General features: G+C 41.9%; 1 protein-coding gene across 1 annotated transcript in view; it reads right to left on the bottom strand.

Annotated features, from left to right (window-relative positions):
* COMMD1 (copper metabolism domain containing 1) overlaps positions 1-21,112 on the bottom strand; it is a 179,892-nt gene that overhangs the window by 124,754 nt on the left and 34,026 nt on the right. Inside the window, exon 2 of the mRNA XM_014595054.3 lies at positions 12,063-12,344. Within this exon, the coding sequence (XP_014450540.1) occupies positions 12,063-12,344 (282 nt within the window). The remainder of the gene's footprint in view (positions 1-12,062; positions 12,345-21,112) is intronic.

Raw genomic sequence — 21,112 nt, 5'->3', positions numbered from 1 at the left:
CAACAGAAGGGGAGAAAGATGCATAATCTGGTAACACTGGTTACACAAGTTCACAATATGGTCCCTTTCATCTGAAAAGCACTGGGCAACGAGAATGTGACATAGGTCAGTCATATTACAGATGTAACTGCAGGGGCCTGACTGCATGGACTCTTTTCCAACCTCTTAGTTATCTTATATATGAAATAGATGAATGACAGTCATTTCCCCTTCAGTATGCTTATTATGCCATAGTTCCCTGAAGAATGTAGCTATAGCTGCTCAGCTGCATGCATGGCAAGCAGTTACTTTGTGTGGGATAAGCAGGTAGGGGACTAAGCAAAACATATCCAAATCAAATGTCATGGTTAATGTATACAATATGCACCTTTTCCCAAAAAACAGTGGTTAGAAATTGGATTGTATATTATAAGCAAGGAAATATGGTAAAGGCAGTTTCTGCTGCTTGAGCATCTGCCTAGCAAAAGCAACAGTTGCTCTGCATGTTATCAACAGGGAGCAGAACAATGAGCAGGCTTGGCTCCCTAGCTGCTGCTATTCAGTTACTACAAGAAAAGACCTTTTTTCTCCATTCTGCCCTTCAAAAACAAAGTGTATAACTTATTCCAGTGTGTACTGTATGTGAGCAAATACAGTATGTAACATAGGACACTGAAAATTAAATATAATTATTTTTAACGGTCTCAATTCTATCCTCAATCCTAGGCCCAAGAGGTCCTGCATTCAAAAGAAATAAGCTAAGTTTTCAGTGAAATGGTAAATAATTTTCTTTTGCTTTTAGGAGAGGATGACAACAAACGAATTAGCAAAGTGAAGAACAACCAGTAGTACAATATACCATGTTGAAGCAATATTCACTTTAACAGATCAGTTTTGTTCTAGTTTTCTCTTAGCTACATGACCCATTGACCTTTTATGTTTTTCCATTTGTTTGTCAATGTACTCGGTTATGTAACTGTTCTCTCTAACTCGTAGATTTCCAAAGTGAACAAAAGCTCAAGTGATTACATTCATCGTGGTCGCTAGGGTGATTTTTCACTAAACTTGTACTCGGTGGTTTTTATAGTTTTAATCACATACACTATTAAGCCAGCAGTGGTTAGGCTGATCCGTTTGTTTAGACTCTCAATGAATGCATTTAACAGTCTTCGACAGAAGCAATAGTTCTAATAACGCAACAGCAACGTGGATTAGAATGGAGTAAAGGTTAAGGGAAGAAAAGATGCGGTAGCTTTTTCTATCTGCAAACTGTGTTCTCTTTCCTTTGCAGGTATAGAACCTGGAACTGCCGTACTATGACAAACATCTCTTTGCCTGTCTTTTTATTCTGCATGTTCTTTTCAAAATATACAGTATATAATAAATGGGGAATTTGTTCTCCAGAATTATTTTTGGAAATGGCTGTGAGGCAATCTGATCTGTAATGTTTAGGCACCCCTGACAGCAGCAGAAGACCAAACTGAATTCCTCCCACATCATGGCTTACTTATGACATTTCCTCAACCTGATCGTTCTCTAGCAGTGAAAGGTATTGCAGGAATTAGCTGTAAAACTGTGGAATTCAAATATCCTACACAGACCTATACTTGTGATATGCAGGACCCCAAACAACAACTCTAAAATGTGTAATCTGTAACCCTAGCAGTACGATGAGATTTACAGATGGTAAATCCTGGAACATTTATTATATTATGAAAGTATTCTCCAACATTTTTATATCCATGCACATGTATGAGCGTTTCAGAGGCTGTGTGTGTACGTACACATATGGATTTTAGACCATCTACACTTGATTAAATAAATGTAATACATACCAGGATCTCAATTATGGAGAATTTTAACACAATATTAAAGATGTCACAATGTGTTCTTAACTCTTCTCTTTCCTTGTTTTCACTGCCGCACAGATTTCTTTGTAGTCTACTTTGAAGCCCGATTCATTCTCTACAGGGAATAGAGCAGGCCCACAAAAAACTGCGGCCAGGGAAATTAAAAAAGGCCAATCAAATCTCAAAGTGCAGGATGCAATTTCATCACCTCCACAATTAGGAAGCTATTTCATCTCCTTATTTACTATATAACATTAGTTTCCAGCATTCATTATTGACTCCGTTCCTCCCATCCCCACATATACTTCCTTTTAAATTATGAAATTACCAGGGTTTGGCCACATGTAGGGGAAGACATTAAAACAGCTGTGATATTCTGGCTTGAAAGCTTCTCTTCAGCTTCTGATTCAGCTTGTATCAGATATGTTACATGTTAGCAAGAAGGTAATTCTATCTAGTAAGTCTTTTCATCCCTAGCTTCTAACAGTTTGTGATTATAATTGGTATATTTATAGTCATTGTTATGTTGAGGAATTTTTAAACAAATTAGATTAGAATTTGGCTAATATATTTTCACAAAGTACAGTAAAGTCTACTAGATGAATAATGTTACCCTTTTTTGTGAATACTACAACCCACAAATAAAAATGCACATTGTTTTTTGGAAGGCAGAATGTAGAAAAAAAAATTTTCCCCAGAATCCTGGTAGACTATGTGACAGTGTCCAGGAGGTATGGCATCCTTGGAGACATCTGGGGGAAGCAGAAGGAACACAACAAGGCTAGGTCCTAGACCCTTGCAAGGGCAGCAGTAAGGCTGTTATATTTTTACTGTAAATCATTTTTATGTAAGCTCTTGAAAATAATAAAGTGCTGTTTCCACACCAAAAGACTCATTAAGATATTGCAGACTTTATGCAACAGCTCCCTCACTCTCAGCTGGCTCCATGGCTCTTAAGCCAAAAGATATTGCCTCAACAGCAGCTGTGAGAGAGTTAAAATGAGAATCTGCCCCAGGGAAAAAAAGGCAGCTGCCTTGGGAGCCATGAGCTACAATGGCTGTTTGCTCTATCCTACCCTCTACTCCAGCAAAAGGGTGGGGGGGGTATCAGCCTCCCCACTTATCATACGCACCCCAGCTTTGAAGGGCTGATTTTTGGGGGATGTGTGCATGCTATACAAGAAAATAAGGTAATGGCTGTCTATTCTAAAGCATAAGAAAGTTATTTGGCTCATATAAAGACATATGCATTCCTGGATCCTTTAGTCTTGCATTATGGAAACAGAATGAGAAAGAGTTAACTTCTATTAACCTTAACATAAAAATTGGGTTTGTGTATGTAAACTTCACACAAACTACATTAAGATCACAGAAGCGCAGATTTTATTTACTGTTGTTCTACTTTGTAAGTCTCAGTTATTGCTTATAAGGCTTCTATTAGGTAGGTATTAAGGCACTTTTGAACTGTATACACTTGACACAGCAAACTTATTCCAATAGCTTTCTAAAATAATTTTTTGGCTCCAAAACAGACCATTTGCAAAACAGACACCTTGTTTCCTCTAATTGAGAAAGCTAAGACAGCTTTCCAACCTGTGCCTCGGAGATTTTTAGGGGTGGAGAATACACACTATATTTGTAGATATGTTATCACATCAAGGGGAAAGATATGGTTCTATCATAAAACATAGTGTTCTTCAAATCCCATGGGCAGGAAAGTGCCATTTATATAAAAAGTTACTGTAAATATAAGTATCCCAAGAAATTCACATGAAACAGCCATGTTACAGTGATAAACAGATAAACCACTAGGAAAATTTATCAATACATTGTATAGATTTAATTCTCTATAGTTTCATCAGTGTGAAGTGTTAAAATGTAAGAGCTCTATGTTCTCACAAGTGCTAGAAACTGATAGAGAAGAAGTCGTCACCACCTTAAACCACAATCATTTGCAAAGTTTATCTTATTACTCATGGACTCTCCACTGCAATGGAATGCAAGCAATAGAGGCCCCTGGCAAACCATTACTCACATGTAACACATAACAAATGTATCATGCAACAAATCATAACCTGCCAACTGGCCACACGTTAAAATTATCACAGGATACTTCCATGCCAAAAAGTTGCTGCTGTTCCAACAAGCAACTTAATTGCAGCTGATCCGCCATTTTTATCCAGAGAAACTGGTTTAATATCTGGCATGTTACAATGTGTTGTGTAATACTCGCATATTGTGACGCATATTGTGTAATACTCACATGTTGTGACGCGCTAGATTTGGTTTTCCCTGAAGTGGTAAATAGTATTTTTGCCTTTTGAACCCTCAGCTGTGCAGTGAATAGTTGGTGTCACCTATACTTGGCATTTGTTTTTTATTTAAAAAAAGGAAAAAAAAAAAGGATTTTGTCTGGAGAAAAATAATTAAAATCAGCAAGGTAAATTTTGCCCTCCTATGCAGTTTCACATATGAAACATCCTGGTTCCTTAAAGTGAGCAGCAATTTTAACTCTGACTTGGAGCATTTGACCCTATATATGTAGTCTGTTTTAGTACCTTTCTTTGGTTTGATGGAGGACCTTAGTGACAAGTAATTTATAGAAAAACATTTCTAATTTCAAATACAGGCATGTCGCATCTTACGCGCATTTAACATGCACGAATTCAACTATACGTGGGGTGGGAGGGGGGGCGGAGCTTAGGTTTGCACGTGGCACTGCCACTTACCTGGAGGCTCATTATGGTGGTGATGGCCACTGCCTCCAAAACCTCCTGCTGTTGCCATGGAGCCGTGCCCGGAGCTGTGCAGCCGTCCGCCGGGCGGCAGTGGCAGCATGGTGGTGGCTGGGCAACTTGGAGCCATCCCCACCACCACCCCGCGCTGCACCGCTGCCACCAGCCACACAGCACTAAGCATGGCGCCGCGTGCAAACTCAAGCCCCACCCCACCTCCCACCCCGTGTATAGTCGCCAATTTTCACCTTACACGATTTTCACCTGACGCGCTGACTTCAAAACCTAACCCCCGTGTAAGATGCGATTCCACTGTACCTTGGTGCTGATTTATACATGCACATTCATATAGAAAAAGACTGTTAGCATGAAGGCTAGGGACAGAAGTTACATATAAACTGGTTTAAGTAATAAACTGGTTTAAACCTGTAACAGAACAGAAGTTCAGAGGACATAAACCAGTTCCAAAATGGCTGAAACTGGTTTAAGATAAACCTGGCTGAATGCAGTATCATACTTAACTGATTTGGGTCAAACTGGTTTATGAAACTTCTGTCCCAGACCCCTTCCTGGTTCAAGTTAAATCAGAGTTCCCCAGCATCCCCCCAGTTTCTTGCGGGTAGGTCTTACTTGATCAATCTCATTTCCTTTTATGACCAGGTGACCTATCACCTGAACAAGGGGGAAGAGATTTATGTCATACATCTTGACTTTAAAAAAGTCTTCGATCTGGTATCCCATGATTGCCTCTTGGCAAAACTGGCTAACTGCAGCCTCGACCTCACCACAATCTGCTGGCTGGGGAATTGGCTCCTCAGTAGGACCCAGAGGGTGGTGGTTGACGGAAGCCAATCGTTGTGGTATGCGGTCACCAGTGGGGTCCCCCAAGGCTCTGTCCTTGGGCCTATACTGTTTAACATCTTCATTAATGATGTGGACATTGGTGTCAGAAGCGGACTAGCCAAGTTCGCCGATGACACCAAACTCTGGGATAAAGCATCCACACCTGAGGACAGGAGGGTGATCCAGGCAGATCTTGACAGGCTCAGGAAATGGGCAGATGAGAACCTAGTGGTGTTCAACATCGAAAAATGCAAGGTTCTCCACCGTAGGAGGAAAAACCCGCAGCATGCGTATAGGCTCGGCAGTGCTACGCTGGTTAGCACTATGGATGAAAGGGACTTGGGGGTCATGATTTATCACAAGATGAACATGAGCCTTCAATGAGATGCTGCGGCTAGTAAAGCGAGCAAAACGCTGGCTTGCATCCATAGATGCTTCTCAAGCAAATCCCGGGACGTCATTCTCCTGCTGTACTTGGCCTTGGTGAGGCCGCAGCTGGAGTACTGTGTCCAGTTTTGGGCTCCACAATTCAAAAAAGGATGTGGAGAAGCTTGAGAGAGTGCAGAGGAGAGCCACGCACATGATCAGAGGTCAGGAAAACAGATTTTATGATGAGAGGCTGAGAGCCATGGGACTCTTTAGCCTGGAAAAGCGCAGGCTCAGGGGTGATCTGGTGGCCACCTATAAGTTTATCAGGGGTGCTCACCAAGATCTGGGGGAATGTCTGTTCACCAGAGCGCCCCAAAGGGTTACAAGGTCAAATGGTCACAAACTCCACTGTGACCAATTCAGGCTGGACATAAGAAAGAACTTCACTGTCCGAGCCCCCAAGTTTTGGAATGGACTGACTACTGCCAGAGGTGGTTCAAGCACTCACTTTGAACGCCTTCAAGACACATTTGGATGCTTATCTTGCTGGGATCCTATGATCCCTGCTGACTTCCTGCCCCTGGGGCAGGGGGCTGTACTCAATGATCCTCTGGGGTGCCTTCCAGCCCGAATGTCTCTGAAATTTGAGATCCCAGCATGCTTTTCAGCCCTGGGCTGGGCTGTGCTGTCTGCTCCAGAGAGCAGGGCTGGCCCCATCCCTCTGCTCTCTAGTCAGAGCAGGTGCAGGGGCATGGCCACACACCAGTCAGTATGGCCCCATAAGGTGAAAAATCAGGGAGGAAGTTTATTCCCCTTCCCGCCTCTTGCCCTGGGGGACTGCAGTTGGGGTCTGCCTGCCTGGGGCAGAGCAGCCCGTCAGGGTTGTCCCATCCCCCCCTGCTGCTCCAGCAGCAGGGGTGTGACCAGAGAGAGCCCCGCCATCCACCTGCCTCACCTGGGGCTAAGGCTGGGGCTCTGGGGCTGAGTCAGGCCAGCTCACAGGCACTGCTCAGGGTGGACGCAGAGGGGTTGGCCAAGCTAGGCCCAGCTGGCTGTGGCTTGGGCTAGGGCCGCAGAAGCTGTGGGCCTGGATTGCTCCCAGCTCCCGTGCCCAGGCTGAGCCGAGCTGTTATGTAGCCGCAGTCAGTTGGGAAAGGCCCTTCCCCTATGGCCCAGCCTAGTTCAGGCTGGGCCCTCTGCACCTGGTCTGTCCTCAGCAGTGTCTGCAGCCAGCCAAGCTCAGCCCTGGGTGAGGCAGGTGGGTAGCAGGGCGAGCCTGGGCCAGAGCACAGGAGGATGGCCCTTCCCAGCTGACTGCAGCTCCATGACAGCCTGGCCTGGCATGCATGGGTGGCAGCTGACCCAGAAGTAGCACAGAAGTAACACTGCTCCAGCTGTAGGTTGGTACGTTGGCAGCCGGATTGGCTGTGCAGGATGAGTCCTTTGTGCCCACCACTGCCCAGGTCAGCTTGGAGATGCTGACAGGCCTGGAGCCCGGCAGCTGTCTTCTTCAGGGGCTTGTGTGCCTGCAGCCACTACTGCTGCTGTGCACCCTGCACAGTGCTTCCTTGTTCATCACATGGCAGCTACATACAGACGAGCAAGCACCATGCAGGAGGTGGCTGTGATCACGAGATCCCTGGCGGGAAGTTGCTGGGCTCCAAGCCTGCTGGCCCCTTCAAACCAGCCTGGGCAGCTGTGGGCATGAAGGACTTGTCCCACATGGCCAGTCCAGCTGCCAAGGCACCTGCCTGCAGCTGGAGAAGCACTGCCTCCATGCCACTGCCTGGCCAGCTGCCACCTGTGCATGCTGGGCCAGTGTGTCATAGAGCCACAGCCAGCTGGGAAGGGCCATGCCCCCATAGCCTGGCCTGGGCCAGTTCTGCTACTGGCCTGTCTCACCCGGGGCTGAGCTGGGCTGACTGCGGGCACCATTGAGGTTGGATGTGGAGAGGCCAGCCCGGGTTGGGCCGGGCTGTAGACCTGGTTGCAGCACCATGGCAGCCCAGCCCGGTCTGGGCGTGGGAAGCCAAGTGCAATCCGGGCGCACAGCTCCTGTGGCCCCAACCCAAGCTGCAGCCGGCTGGGAAGGGCCCTGCTCACATTGCCCAGCCCAAGCCAGCCCCCCCCCCTCCCCCCACCCACCCTCAGCAGCACCTGCAGGCCGGCCCAGCTCAGCCCTGCAGCCCCCGCCCTGGGTGATGGAGGCGGATAGCGTGGTCATGCTGCCAGGTCTGGCCATGCCCCTGCCACACAAGAGGCCAGTGGGGCAGAAAGCTGGGTAGACCCCCGCTGGGGTCCCCATGCCCATGGGAGAGAAGGAGAATGGGAAAATTTAATCCCCCTCCCCCTCAGCCTTTGCCTGAGGCTGCTGTCCTGGCCAGTATCTTGCCACATCCTCCTCCTTTGGGGACAAACCTGGCAAGGGCCGCTATCCCGTTCCCGCTCCAGGCACACTTCGGCTGGGGTCCCTGCAGGCCAGGGTGAGGGTTTAAACCCCTTCCGAATCATACTCAGCAGCCTACCAGGTCCTGGCCATGCCCCACCCCCAGGGCCCCAGTCAGCTTCTCTCCAGCTTTGCATCAACTGCTGAAGGGAAGGGAGGGCTTGCTCTAGGGCCTCCCTGGCTTCTAGCTTGACCCACTGCAGACGTGTGGCTGCATTTCTGGAATCAAAAGTGAATGTCTATTCACTTGCAAATTGGTTCGATCTACTCAGGTTAGACTAACCTGCAAAGATGGAATCAATTCAGGTTCAGGCTTTTTGAATGTCTGTAGTTAGCCCAAATGGTTTTGAGCATTAGATAAAGAAAAAAGTAGCCCAGTAAGGGTGTCCAAGTGAAAGGTAAGTATGCATAAGCCATAAAGCAAGTTTAAGTATATATTGCACAGCTTCAAAGTTTAATAGCAACCCATCATTCAAAAAATAACATTTACTTCTGGATCACCAATACTGTATACGAAAAGGCTTTAAAGGAAAAAAAAAAAAATAGTAGTAACCGATAACGGAAGAATGAGATAGAAGCAAAAAGAAAAATATGAAAAAAACCTGAAAAGAGAGACAAGACTTGTTCAGATTGCAGAGGATAAGGTTCTTGTATGGAAAGGGATGAGCTGTTGGCAAGGTAAGAAAAAAGGACCAGTGTAATGAATGCAGAATGTCAGGAGCAGATAAAGAAACAAGTCAATGAAGCAAGTGAGAGAGGGCAATTTTCTGTCAGATTCATATGGGAACAGGGATCAGTGAAGCTGAATGGTGATAGCAAACTTGTCTGTGCTCTTTTGAAAAACCTAAGTCAGGCAACAGCCACATTCTCTATGCACAAAAGAGACTTTAAAATGTCATTGTTAAGTCTTCACTTGAGTAAAGGCCATGATGCAAATTCAAGATCCAAATTAAAACTTCTGAAAGTTTTGGGAATATTAGTAACTGTGATTTTGGATTGGACACATTTCTCATTTTGAGACCATATTTTAGCAGTATATGTACCTGGCTATAGGAGGGCACTCTTTTCCCACACTGTCAGAGGTCCCTAGGATCACATATGAATATAAGATAGTCTTGTTAAATTTATAAATGTATTTAAAATACATGCATACAAAAATCCAAAAACGTTAATACATTTTGACAAAGCATGTTTTACTTGGTCCTGTGTTATTATTCAGCAGAGCCATTTTTGCTTATTAATTCCTTTAAAAAATTCAATTATAATACAACTGACGTGTTTAAGTTCAAACACAGCAAACCATAAAAAGTTAAAGTTATGAACGTATTTACAATTTTAAAGCAGATGATATCTGACACTGCCCTCTACTATCCTAAATTCTGGTGAGTTCCAGAAATAAAAATAAGCAGCATCTGTCTGACTGATACTAAATTCTAGAAGGATGTACTTCCTACAGATCTTTTCACTACTTCTGTTTAAACAAAATAAAATATTTATATCAATGCGTTCCACATCAGTACACATATGTCCCCTGCTACCAAGTGTCCACATGAAAACGCTTTGTTCTGAATAATTTAGTCATTTGCAAGCTCTTAAACAAACCCAAGAAGAATCCTTCAAAATCTGTCTTTTTTATAGCTGAGGAAAAACAGGTTTATCTATTAAATTATGGACAGACACTAGTGTATGTATTTTGATAACTGCAAAGACAGTACCAAGGACTTCTAATTGGCCAAAATATTAATGTAACAATCAGCAATTAAGAACAAACCCCTGAAAATGACAAGCCTATTTTAACTCAAACCCTAAAGTTCTCTGAAGCAATATTTATAAATATATACAAATTCTGAGTCAAATTTTCCAAAATGATAAGAAGCCTAATTAATCCATGTTTGCTTATTCTTAAAGGTGAGATTCCAATACCTTTACTTATATTGAGTAGCCTTTTATTCACTGAGCATAACAGATTTTGACCTCATGGTAGTTTAAAAATGCGTATTTCCAAAATCCCCTGCCTTTAACATGACTAAAATACGAAATGAAATTGTTAAGATTATTCATGTGGGCAATGACTAAATATTTTTTACATAAATTGAATACTTTGCTGTGATTTTTCTTTTTTTAAATCGGAATCATATTTCTCAGAAATGCCTGTTATATGCCTCCTTCATATTCCCTCTCCATTACCAGCAAGATAAAAAGTGTGAATTATTGTGTCACAGAAATCTACAAAGGAAAAGCAAGAATTAAGAACTTTATGAGAAACTGCAAAAGTTCTGCATTTTACTTTGTTTATAATGTTGAGTTTTTTCTTTGTCATTTGCCATCTTAAAATGCAGACATTGAATAAAAACCCTTCACCATTACTGAAAATAGAAAAGAAATGTGTTACACATTACACATTGTACACACTGTAGAAATGTAAAAAATGGAGAAGGGGCAGCATCCCATATAGGGATGGGTGCTCTAGAAAAGACCTGAAAAGCTAGATAACAAAAACGCAAAGAGCTGGATTGAACAAATAAGGTCTCCCATACAAAATGCCATTTGTTAAAGCAAACAGAATGCTACTTCGGAAGAGGCTGTACTCACTCTTTATTTGCACACCTTTAAAATCATATTCTGGTCTCCTGCAACCCCAGTTAAATCAACGTGACTACACAAAAGTAAGCAAGGGCACAACACAGCAAGGTATGTTTATCACAGGCTCCATTTTGCATTAAAACAATAATAAAATCCTTGCATCTTTTAAAATTTCTTACCAAACCCATACTGAATAGGGTGTTATTTCCAAACTGGAGCTGATATGCCGTGGGTGCTATGGCAAATGATCAACAGCCCAGAGGTCGCAAGTTTAAGGCCATAGAAGAAGCGCTCACAGCACGGCCACATCAGATTCCAGCAAATCTGTGAATTCTGCTAAATGCTGTGTCACAAAGACACAAAAAAGGAAGGATTTCCAAACAGTGATTGGTAGGAACTACTAACAGTGTGCTGCTTAGGTAAAAGCTCGAAGTTTTTCAAATACGCTGAAAAGAAAGAGATACCAAAGCAAATTTCCTCTCTGAAGAAAATGAGTATCTACATTATGGAAACTGATTATCTATTTATCTGAATCATAAAGGTTCAAAAAAAAAAAAAAAAGACGAAAAGAAAAGAAAAGAAAAGAAAAGAAAAGAAAAGAAAAGAAAAGAAAAGAAAAGAAAAAAATGAATCCCAGCTATGGCTTTCAGCAGCTACTCTGTCAAGCCATCTCCTTCAAACAGACCTTGACTGCATAAAACAGTAAAAGCTGTGAGAAATATCTGTATCTTTATGATAGCTAATATACTATATAAAGAACAAATCTCTTACACATGTATAATCCTAAAGTAAAAGCAATCTTCAGCAAGTTAAAACAGGGAATTTCCCTGTTCATTCCACATAGGAGAGCTGGCCTCTTGGCAATCTCTCTAACACTTGCACTTGTTTAAAAGATAAGAGTAACTTGCTATAGTTTTAGCATATTATTTGTATAGCAAACAACTTTCAGAATAGCTCTAATATAACCAGAAACGCCCAGTAGCTGTTTGCCTTCTGCGACTCAGATTCAGGATGTAAATTAAGTAGGGGTAGTAATTGGATTTGAGAGCTAAATTATGGACTAATGGAGGGGGGGACCCAAAGAGGGTGCAAAAAGGTTCAAACACAAGGAGAAACTGGAATTAAACAGCTGCATTTAAGCAGCATACTGAGCTGATTTGGATGCACTACATTAATCTATAGGCAAAATGGTTTGTGTGCATTTGTATACATACATCCCTAAATCAAACTTTATAAAATAAACAAAAAAAAACTCACCTTCCCATTTTTCCCCAGCTCCATTTCAACTATTGCAACAGGGGTGTTTATTTGATCAATGTGCCTTGACTGCGACTTCAAATCTACTCTCCAATTCACATTTCTCAAGGTGTTGTCCCACCGGCTTTGATTTATCAGGCTCTCTCGAATCTTTGTTCTGTGGCTTTTCCAAAATTTTGCAATGACTGCTGCTTGATCTGCTGTGATACCTCCTTGTTTTTTGGTTTGGGCAGTAAGAAAGGCTTCCAGCTGGTTCAAATCCATATCTGCTGAGGCTATTGACTGGAAAAACAAGAAAAAAAGAAGGTTACTTGATTTTTTTTTTTTTAAATCTAAATGGAACACTCTAAAAGAAGAGTGCATCCATGCATTTTGAGACTTTTAATGATTTATTTCTTTAAAAGAATTGTGCAGGCAATCTAATACCCCTGCAAGATGCGTAACTTTCTCCCAGCACATAGCCTAGATTTCTATATCAAGATAGCTGGAGGGATATATTTGTATAGGGAACAGTAGCAAGGAAACAAAGATCTTTCCCTGAACAGATATATTTGTGGAAGAAAGTAACAGAAAGCAGATGGAAGTTTTCTGTTGAATGGAAGAATGGGGGGAGCATGCAGCATATCTCCAACTAAGACTGAAATGCAAGAAGACATCCCAATTCATTATGTCATGCACTCATGTTACCAGAGTCCTCCATCTCCCCATTACTGGACAAGGAACTGAGACTTGAAAACATTATTATATTGTCATTCATGAATCTATCTTGTATCTGCATTGTAAGTAATGCAAGTCTTCAAAATACCCAACAAACAAGACAGGTTATTTCACATATCTTTTCTATCTGCCTTCATTCCACGTGTTTTCTAAACGTTTCACGCTATTTAAAGAACTACTATAGTTCTTTCACGCTCTGTACCTGTAATGTTTACACTTAACTACAGTTTGCCACAGAGTGTCAATGGATTCTGTTAAATATATGTCATATTTGTAGGTTGTAAGGGAGCCCTAGTTGGTCATTTAGCCCTGTAGGCACACGCTGACATGCTGAAGCTTAGTCATTTTGGGGTCATGTCTAGGCTATGAGAGGAAGTATCTATCCCCTTAAGATTAGATCCTTTTGTCCCTTCCTCCGCCACTTAAATATAGGGAGTGCTAGCTATATAACCTAGAATATAATTTACTGGTTCTTTTGATTTATTTATTAGCTGTTCCTTTTAAGCCAAATTAGAACAGTGTGTTCAGGATTGAAAAGTGACATCTGAAAGAAGAAAATCCAAAGTTCCTGTAGAAACTTTAATCCTACACAAGTGATCTTTAGGATTTTAATTTAAAAAGCAATAATACTGATCCTTCCAAATCAAACTTTAGGGTTTGACTGGGGCTTCAACACAACCACTCTGCATTTTCACATACCAATACTTGCACCTAAATCTAGTAAAGTTTAAGCCGGGGCTGTCCGATTCATGGGCCAACTCATGGCCTGCAAGGGGTTATGCCCATATGCTCCCACTCAGCTGCAGCTCTCCCCGCTGCCTCCTCTATCTTCTGCTTCCTGGCCCTGTTCATAGGGGTGGGGCAATATGGCCTGCAAAGGCTGGGGAGTCTGCAGAGCCCATGTGCCAAGGGAGTTTGGGGAGTCCACACAGCTCCTGTGAGGGTATGGGAGACCAGATGGGAGCCTGAACAGCATGTGGCCCCCAGCCACTCAGAAGTTGGGCAGCCCTAATTTAAGGCACCTTGCATAAAGGTGTTCATAGAGGAAAATAATTCAGAGTCTCAGCTTTGCAACCTATTCCTCACAGGAAGGGACTGTGCTGTGAAACCATGAACTCTGCTCCAAGGTCAAGGGCACTGGAGAGAGTTATAAACAGAGCAAGATGAAGCTTGCTGAGCCAATCCATGCTTAGTTCTGTGGAATACTACAGACCCAGTATACTTTGCTGAAGTGGGTCCCAGAGAAGAAGCTTATTGAAAATATGAATACCTTCTGATTTCCTTGTGTTAAACTGTAAAGTTTGTGTGGCACAGTTCACTTGTCTACACCGCACATGCTGTCAGCAGTCTAATTCCTATATAGGGTGCAATGTGAATTATATTAAAAAAAGAAACAATTCCCTACTTTCATATATGCAGAGATTGTGTCTGTAGTTCCTTCTACCATAAATGTTATTGTATCAGAGGAAGAAAACCTAACAGCATAATGAACAATCATGCTCTATAAGTTTGATGCAGACCAGTTAACATTACTGTTTTTCCCTGCTGCTTGATTGCACTCAGTTTGTAAAAACGATACTGCATTAACTTGGCTGGAGCTTTTCTTTAGCCATTTATCAGATACACTGTAAACAGGATATAACATTCAGAATTAATATTTGATATATTAAGAATTTAAAAAAAACTAGTAAACATCTCAATTTGAAAATAAAACTATCCTCTAAAAGATTTTTTAGATTAAAAATTCCTGAGAAGGATTTTAAATTTTGGAAGATAAGGGCACAATTATTCTCAATGTATATAACCACATATAACTACTATTAGCCTATACTCTTTAAAATACTGTAAGTTCCAATAGAGAATATCAAACCAGGGCATTCAATAAATGCTATGCACCAATATTAGCTTGTTTTAATGTTCTTTATCATAATTCAACAGTATTTTGTTTTGCGACAAGACAGTAGCTGAAAGTTACAGAGAACCAGATTTGACAATTAAAGTGGCTGACAAGTCTTTGTTTTCTTTGGCATATGAATTATTTCTGCTACTTGTGTAATCCATTATTTAATAACCACAAATTTTGCTCTATTAATACAGGAATGACAGTGGTTCAATTCAAGCCTGAGACAATGTTTTAATTCAATTCTGCTGTGGAACATGTTTCTGATCATACAGCTCACAACATAAACAGTTCTTTCAGGAACCTGCAAAAATGCCTATTCAATAATCAAGCAGAATACATAACAGTAAATACACCTTTTTGCAGTGTTTTAGTTATTATCTTAATTTAGGCAATAAGATTTTTTTTTAAACTAGAGATATCTTCTACATTCCCAGTTGTGATTTCTTCTTCTCACTTTCTGCAAAGCAGGATATCATTTAGGGTTCTGCCAGTATTAGGAATGACAGAGGGGAGGGAGGAGGGGCAGGGGTGGGCGGCAATGGAAGGGGGAGAGTTTGCTAACCCTAACTCCCCCCCCTCCCACCCTACCCCCGGCACTGCCTCCCAGAAGCAGGGGGGGAAGCTTGTCTCGCCGTCCCCTCCACCCCCTGCATATGCAAATACAGCACCCCACACCACCGCCACCTCCAAGAAGCAGGGCTGGGGGAAGAAATGTGGCAGGGGAGGGCAAGGCCAGCGGTGCCAGCCTCGCCCCTGCACTCCATCCCCACCATCATGGCGGTGCTTCACCGCACTGCCGCCACCTCCTGTCCATAACACTCTTGGAGCACTCTGGTTGTTTCAGTAACCAATCAGAGTACTCCAGAGCATTACGGACAGAGACAGATGGACTAAGCCCTTTATTATATTAGAAGTAGATAGTTGCCTCTAGTCTTCATCAGTATATTTCCTCTCCCTGTACCAATCATTCATGCCAAAGAGGGTCACTGCCAAAGAGTAAAAACTTTTTCAGCACCATTAACGGTGCTTTGAAAAATGCCTCCTCTCCCCACTTCATCAACTCTAGCAGTTAAATCATTTTCAGCACTGGTTCTGGGCATGCCTTACTGACCATTTTCAATTTCTTAATATTCCTCGGGCTTAAACGGATCAGAAAGGAATCAGAAAGGAATCCACCATCATTATTTTCTTTCTCGCCATTCCCAATGAGAAATTAGTGATTTTTACCTCCTGCTGCCAGAACTCATGATCTTGTGCCAAGCTGCAAAATCTACCAATATCCTGTCCATGTACCTTGACTATGATCTATCCTTTCCGCTATTGTTGCAACACCTGTCTTGCGAATATATCTATATAGCCCTTCCCAATGAACCTAAACTACCCTCAGCTTGTCTTCCACCGAACCAACCCACATCAGTCCCCTCACTTCATTTAATTTCCTGTCACCACTTAGCTTCCCCCTCTACCATTTACCTTCTGCTCCAACTCCAGTCCCTCCAGCCCGGACCTGCCCTGGCCAGGAGCTACCACCACTTCTCCCTGGCCAATCTGGGCTGGGCTTGTGCAGAGCCACCATTGCTTGAGTGCCCTGATCCAGAGCAAGACTGCTATAGAAGGTAGGGAAGGTGGGCAGAGAGCAGGGCAGTACTGAGCAGGAGAGCTGGGGGGGCAGGTAGAGGAATGGGGGGGCAAGGGTCAAACCTCCCCCCACGCCACACTGCTTTCCGGAGGTATGAATTTAAGATGACCTTCTACTAATTAGATTCTATACATGGAAAATTATAAATTTGTTATAATTTTCCATGTATAGAATCTAATTATGTGCATGTCTTAAATTCAGGTTCACCTTGGATTCAGGTAAATAAAGTATATAGTCTCAGCATACCATTTCCTAACTATATTGCATTACACAATTGGTAGATGTCAGAAAGACTCATCCTCCACTGTGAAAGTAATCAAGCCAGATATCTAATTTGAAACAAGGCAAAAATGGCAAATCTTGTATGCAGAGACTTAAAAGTTGATGAGTGTGCATGGGGGCTTATGTCATCTTTAGGTTCCTTTCAATGTAAGCATAATGACCAGAAAGGGTTGTTTGTTATGTTTTAAAGGGCGGGTTGGTGACCTACAAAGCTGGGTTGTTTTCTGTTGTTTTTTTCCCTTCAAAAAACCACACTGCCCTAAAAAAAATAATTTGAGAACAAAAAAGACAAACTGCTACAATAATTTTGAAGACTGCTGCTCACTTACAACACTAGATAACAGTGCTATACTAAGTTGTCTAAGATTTATCATGAGCATGAAATGTGTGTTTATTCCTCCAAGAGTATTTCTTTTCTACAACCAATATATTTTAAGAAAGCTGTGTTCATTTTCCTGCGTACAGCATACCAAGCACAGGTGTTAAGTAGAAACCCTGAAAGGTCACATAGTGGAATTATTGTTTGCTCTCATACCTTTCATACTTCAGAGATCCCCAAGCGAGCATTGCTAGAGAGAAAACAGAATCTGAACCATTAGTTGTAAATTATACTTGAAGTTATCTATTATCCTAAACAGTTACATTTCTAAACCTTCCGACAGCCACCACAGGATCTAACATTTAAGATCCTGGAACAGGAACCAGGTCAACTAAGTTCTAGTCCTGGCTCTGGCAAGTGACCTTAGGCAAGTCACTTGAGCTCTGTTTTGCTTTGGTTTCCTTTTCCATCTTAATTTCCCTTTCTTGTCTATTTTCAGTTGATCTCAGTTGGGATCTTCACATGGTACAAATGTGAGTAATACAGGCTCCGCAAACAACAACAACAAAATCAATATTTTATTTTGATAGTAACATAGTATTCTAGCGCTCAGCGAGGCAAGACTTCAAAGACCTCTCTACACTACAAATAACACTGCAGCAATCATCACAGTTAATACACATTTTAGTCTTGCAAATAGCTAGAAATAGTGAAGTCTTGGTTGTGATTTTAAAAGGCAAAAATGCATTTAATCATACAGGCTCCACTAATTCTGAAGTTAATACAATAAAAAAAAAAAAAAGCCACACCCTGGAGTGCAAGATAAAGCTAAATTTAAACTGGTACTACATAATAAAATGCTACAGGTCCTGTAGCATTTTATTATGTAGATGGGACTTACTACAATATCTTGAGCCACTTTGTTGTGTAGATAAGACTTACTGTGTTTATTCTGAGGCAGACACAGGCAAGTACTGTGCCACTCAGTGATGGGCATAGATGAAGACTAGGCTCAAATTAAACCACAAGTGAAAAAAAGTATTTATTTTGGTTTTGAATTCCATTTTTATGGACAGGACATGGACAAAATTTAAATAAAGCATCTCCTATACCAATATAAAAATAGTTTTATTAAGCAGAAAAGGGCAGAAGGAAACTCTATTAAAGCAGGCAAAATGATACGTGTTTTACTGAGGTCTGACTGTTTACTTAAAAGAGTAAGGAAAGCAGTATTTAAACTAAACACAGCAACAGACTAATTCCACAACTGTACTGCAAATTATTCAGATTATTTTCAGAGGTTTAGCAGCCTTTTGTTAGACATTCTAAAATAGGTTATATTGAGAGGAAGATGTAAACAGAAACTGTTTACAGAAAGCATCACACACCATATTAGGAGCATGCAAAACCCTGTCCTGAACAAACTGGCCAGCTTTGCTTTGTAAGAACATAGATAATTAAATACAAACAGTAAGAAACAGCTTGTTCAGATGGCCTTTTCCTTTCATTCACCTTCAATATATTTCCATTAACTTCTAAAATAAGTCAGCCAATAAAATGTTATTTCAAATACCATTTCCTTAATGGAACAATATTTGATAATCTGGAGAGTTTTTTATTTGCTTAATTTTCATTAGAGCCATTAGACTGGTATACAAAAACAGGAAATACAAATTTAAAATCATTATCTTTTCTGCAAGAGAGAGTCTGACAAGCATGTAATACTACTGAAGAACAACAATCGGGAAAATCCACTGGGAAAACACCCTTAGTTTCCAGAAACAAAACTTTACTTGTCAACAGTTATGGAAGGATTCCAAGAATTTGTCATGCCTGGATGTGTAGACATTTTCTGTAGTTAACCCTCAAAACTGCAGATTGCTGCCAATCTTTAGCACAATGAAATCAAAGACACATAGAAACAAAAACAATTCAGTGCCATGTACCGTGTTAATAACTTGCCTTTTCAGGTTTCTTGTGCAGGAGGGTGAGAAGTTGTTACTTTGCCCCAAATAGTTTAATTGGGCTTCTTTTAGACATATATAAACGTCAGAACCTTTACAAGGCATCTAATAAACTAAGTATGGGCAAGATAATGGCATACATCAAATCTCGACAGAAGACAGCTCTGTCTGGATGAACAGAACTGCACTTGCTTATGTTGATGTATTGGGCCAAATCAGTACGTCTCATATTTCTACTTAGAGACAATCCCTATTGACATGAAGGAAACATGCACTTGCCTCATTAAATATTCTTGAAATAGGATCTCTATAGGAAGTCAAACAAACACTAAGCCTATCTCTGGCTCTCCTTAGAGTGTGCAGCTTCCATACGATTTGTGCCATATAGCAAGTGAAAGCAGAGAGAAATAGTAGTGAGATTTACACAGTTCTCATTACGCTTGTGTACAGTGGTATTCAGGGGTCCTTTTGTGGTCAAACCATTTAACAAGCAGGTTCATGTTCACTGGCTTTAACTGACAGTTTGAGCTGGGAGAAACAGCAGAGCATCTCTTCATATGCAGATAATATCCTCCCTCATCTTTCCAATTCTGTAGTTTCCAACCCTTCTTTGTAAGAGCTGGTAACTAGAATCTCTCCCAAGGATTGCTAATATACCCATCTCCATATAACCCAGTTGTTTCCCATGGATGTGTCCTGAATGCTAGCCCAGTGCACTTTCCCACGTTTCCAGATAAAGAGAAGGTTTTCAAATATTTGGCGGGTTCTCCTCATGTAAATTATTTGAGTGCTCTCCTGAGAGAGTAGGCATTAAGGCAAATTAGATGCAATGACCTGGCAGTCCCTCCACTTCTTTTTTTACACCTCTTGAATGTGACAAGTGATCTCCTGAATAAAAAGTAGTTACCTTATTCAGAAATCATTAGTTATCTTTACAAAACACTTAAAGCAATAGGTTTTTAAACTGTTCTTTTGATTTTTTTAATCTACTGAGGCATCACAAAAAATGTTTGTTCTACTTGCACGGAAGGTTAGAAAAGTACCTCTTACCATTATTGGCTTGCATGAATCAAATGCAGTAAGTTGAGTTCCTTGAAGTGCACTGTCCATGCAGACATTTCACTGTGGGCACCAGTGTGCCTCAGAAACCTTCTCCCAAGCAGTACCCATCGAGCAGCTACACACCCTGCTCCTCTTCATGCTATTAGGATATAAAGGAGAAGGCATATTTCCTGCTCCACAGTTTCCTTTCAATTACAGAATCCTATGACATGAGACTCCAAAGAAAAGGGAATGTAATGGTAGGATGTGGAGCATGCAGATCTCAAAGAATTCCAAGTTATTGGCAAGTTATTGGCAAGTAACTTCTCTTTCTCCTTCAAGTGTTTGTCCATCCAGTTTCCTACTCTGGGTTACTCCAAATAAGTGCCCAGACCACCTGAAGATGAGTTTCAGCATACTGGGCAAACCGTAACCATAGGGCAGCTGTGACAAAAGCAGCACCTGCTGTGGACGCTTCAGCGATGGTATCATGCCTGTGCCTGAAGAGCTGAAGATGACTGCTTGCGGGTACATTTTAAAGGGAGGCCACTATCATTACCTGAACATTCACAGAATGTACTCCCACCACTGCTGGTGGGTTCACTTTAACAATTTTGAGGCATACCCCAATGCAGCCCAAAATCTATCTGGACAGTCTCTGGGTGGCAATCACTGTGCTCTTTTTTTTCCCACTGCAGTTCTGGTTCTAGGCCAGGGGTGGGCAATTATTTTGGGCAGAGGGCTGCTTACTGAGTTTTGGCAAGTCATTGAGGGCTGCATGATAGGCAGCCAGGGGCAGATATTAATTTTCTAAATTTTTCAGGGACCCCACGGGCTGGATAGAATGGCCTGGCAGGCCGAATCTGGCCCCCGGGCCGCATTTTGCCCACCCCTGTTCTAGGCAGATAGGACTCCTCATATCCAGTGTATACAACAATGTCTCTGCTTCTCAAAGGAGTAGGATTTCGGGGAAAAGTTCAGGAGGAGAATCTACGGATTAGTAGAAGAAATTAGTAGACGTGCCCCCCAGATTGGTGCGTGGGGCGAGAATAGGCTGCTGCTGTGGGCTTTGCCCCAGGTGCTAAACTTCCTTGCCACGGCACTGCTCACAGTCCCTTGGGGCTGTGAAGAGAAGTGCCACCAGTGGTAGAGCCACTGCAGGCATAAGAGAAGGTGCAGCAGAAA

This window comes from Alligator mississippiensis, chromosome 1 (genome assembly GCF_030867095.1).
Source record: "Alligator mississippiensis isolate rAllMis1 chromosome 1, rAllMis1, whole genome shotgun sequence".
In the NCBI taxonomy this organism is placed as follows: Eukaryota; Metazoa; Chordata; order Crocodylia; family Alligatoridae; genus Alligator; species Alligator mississippiensis.
The sequence above is the reverse complement of the archived record's forward strand: the minus strand, read 5'-3'. Positions and strand labels throughout refer to the sequence as shown.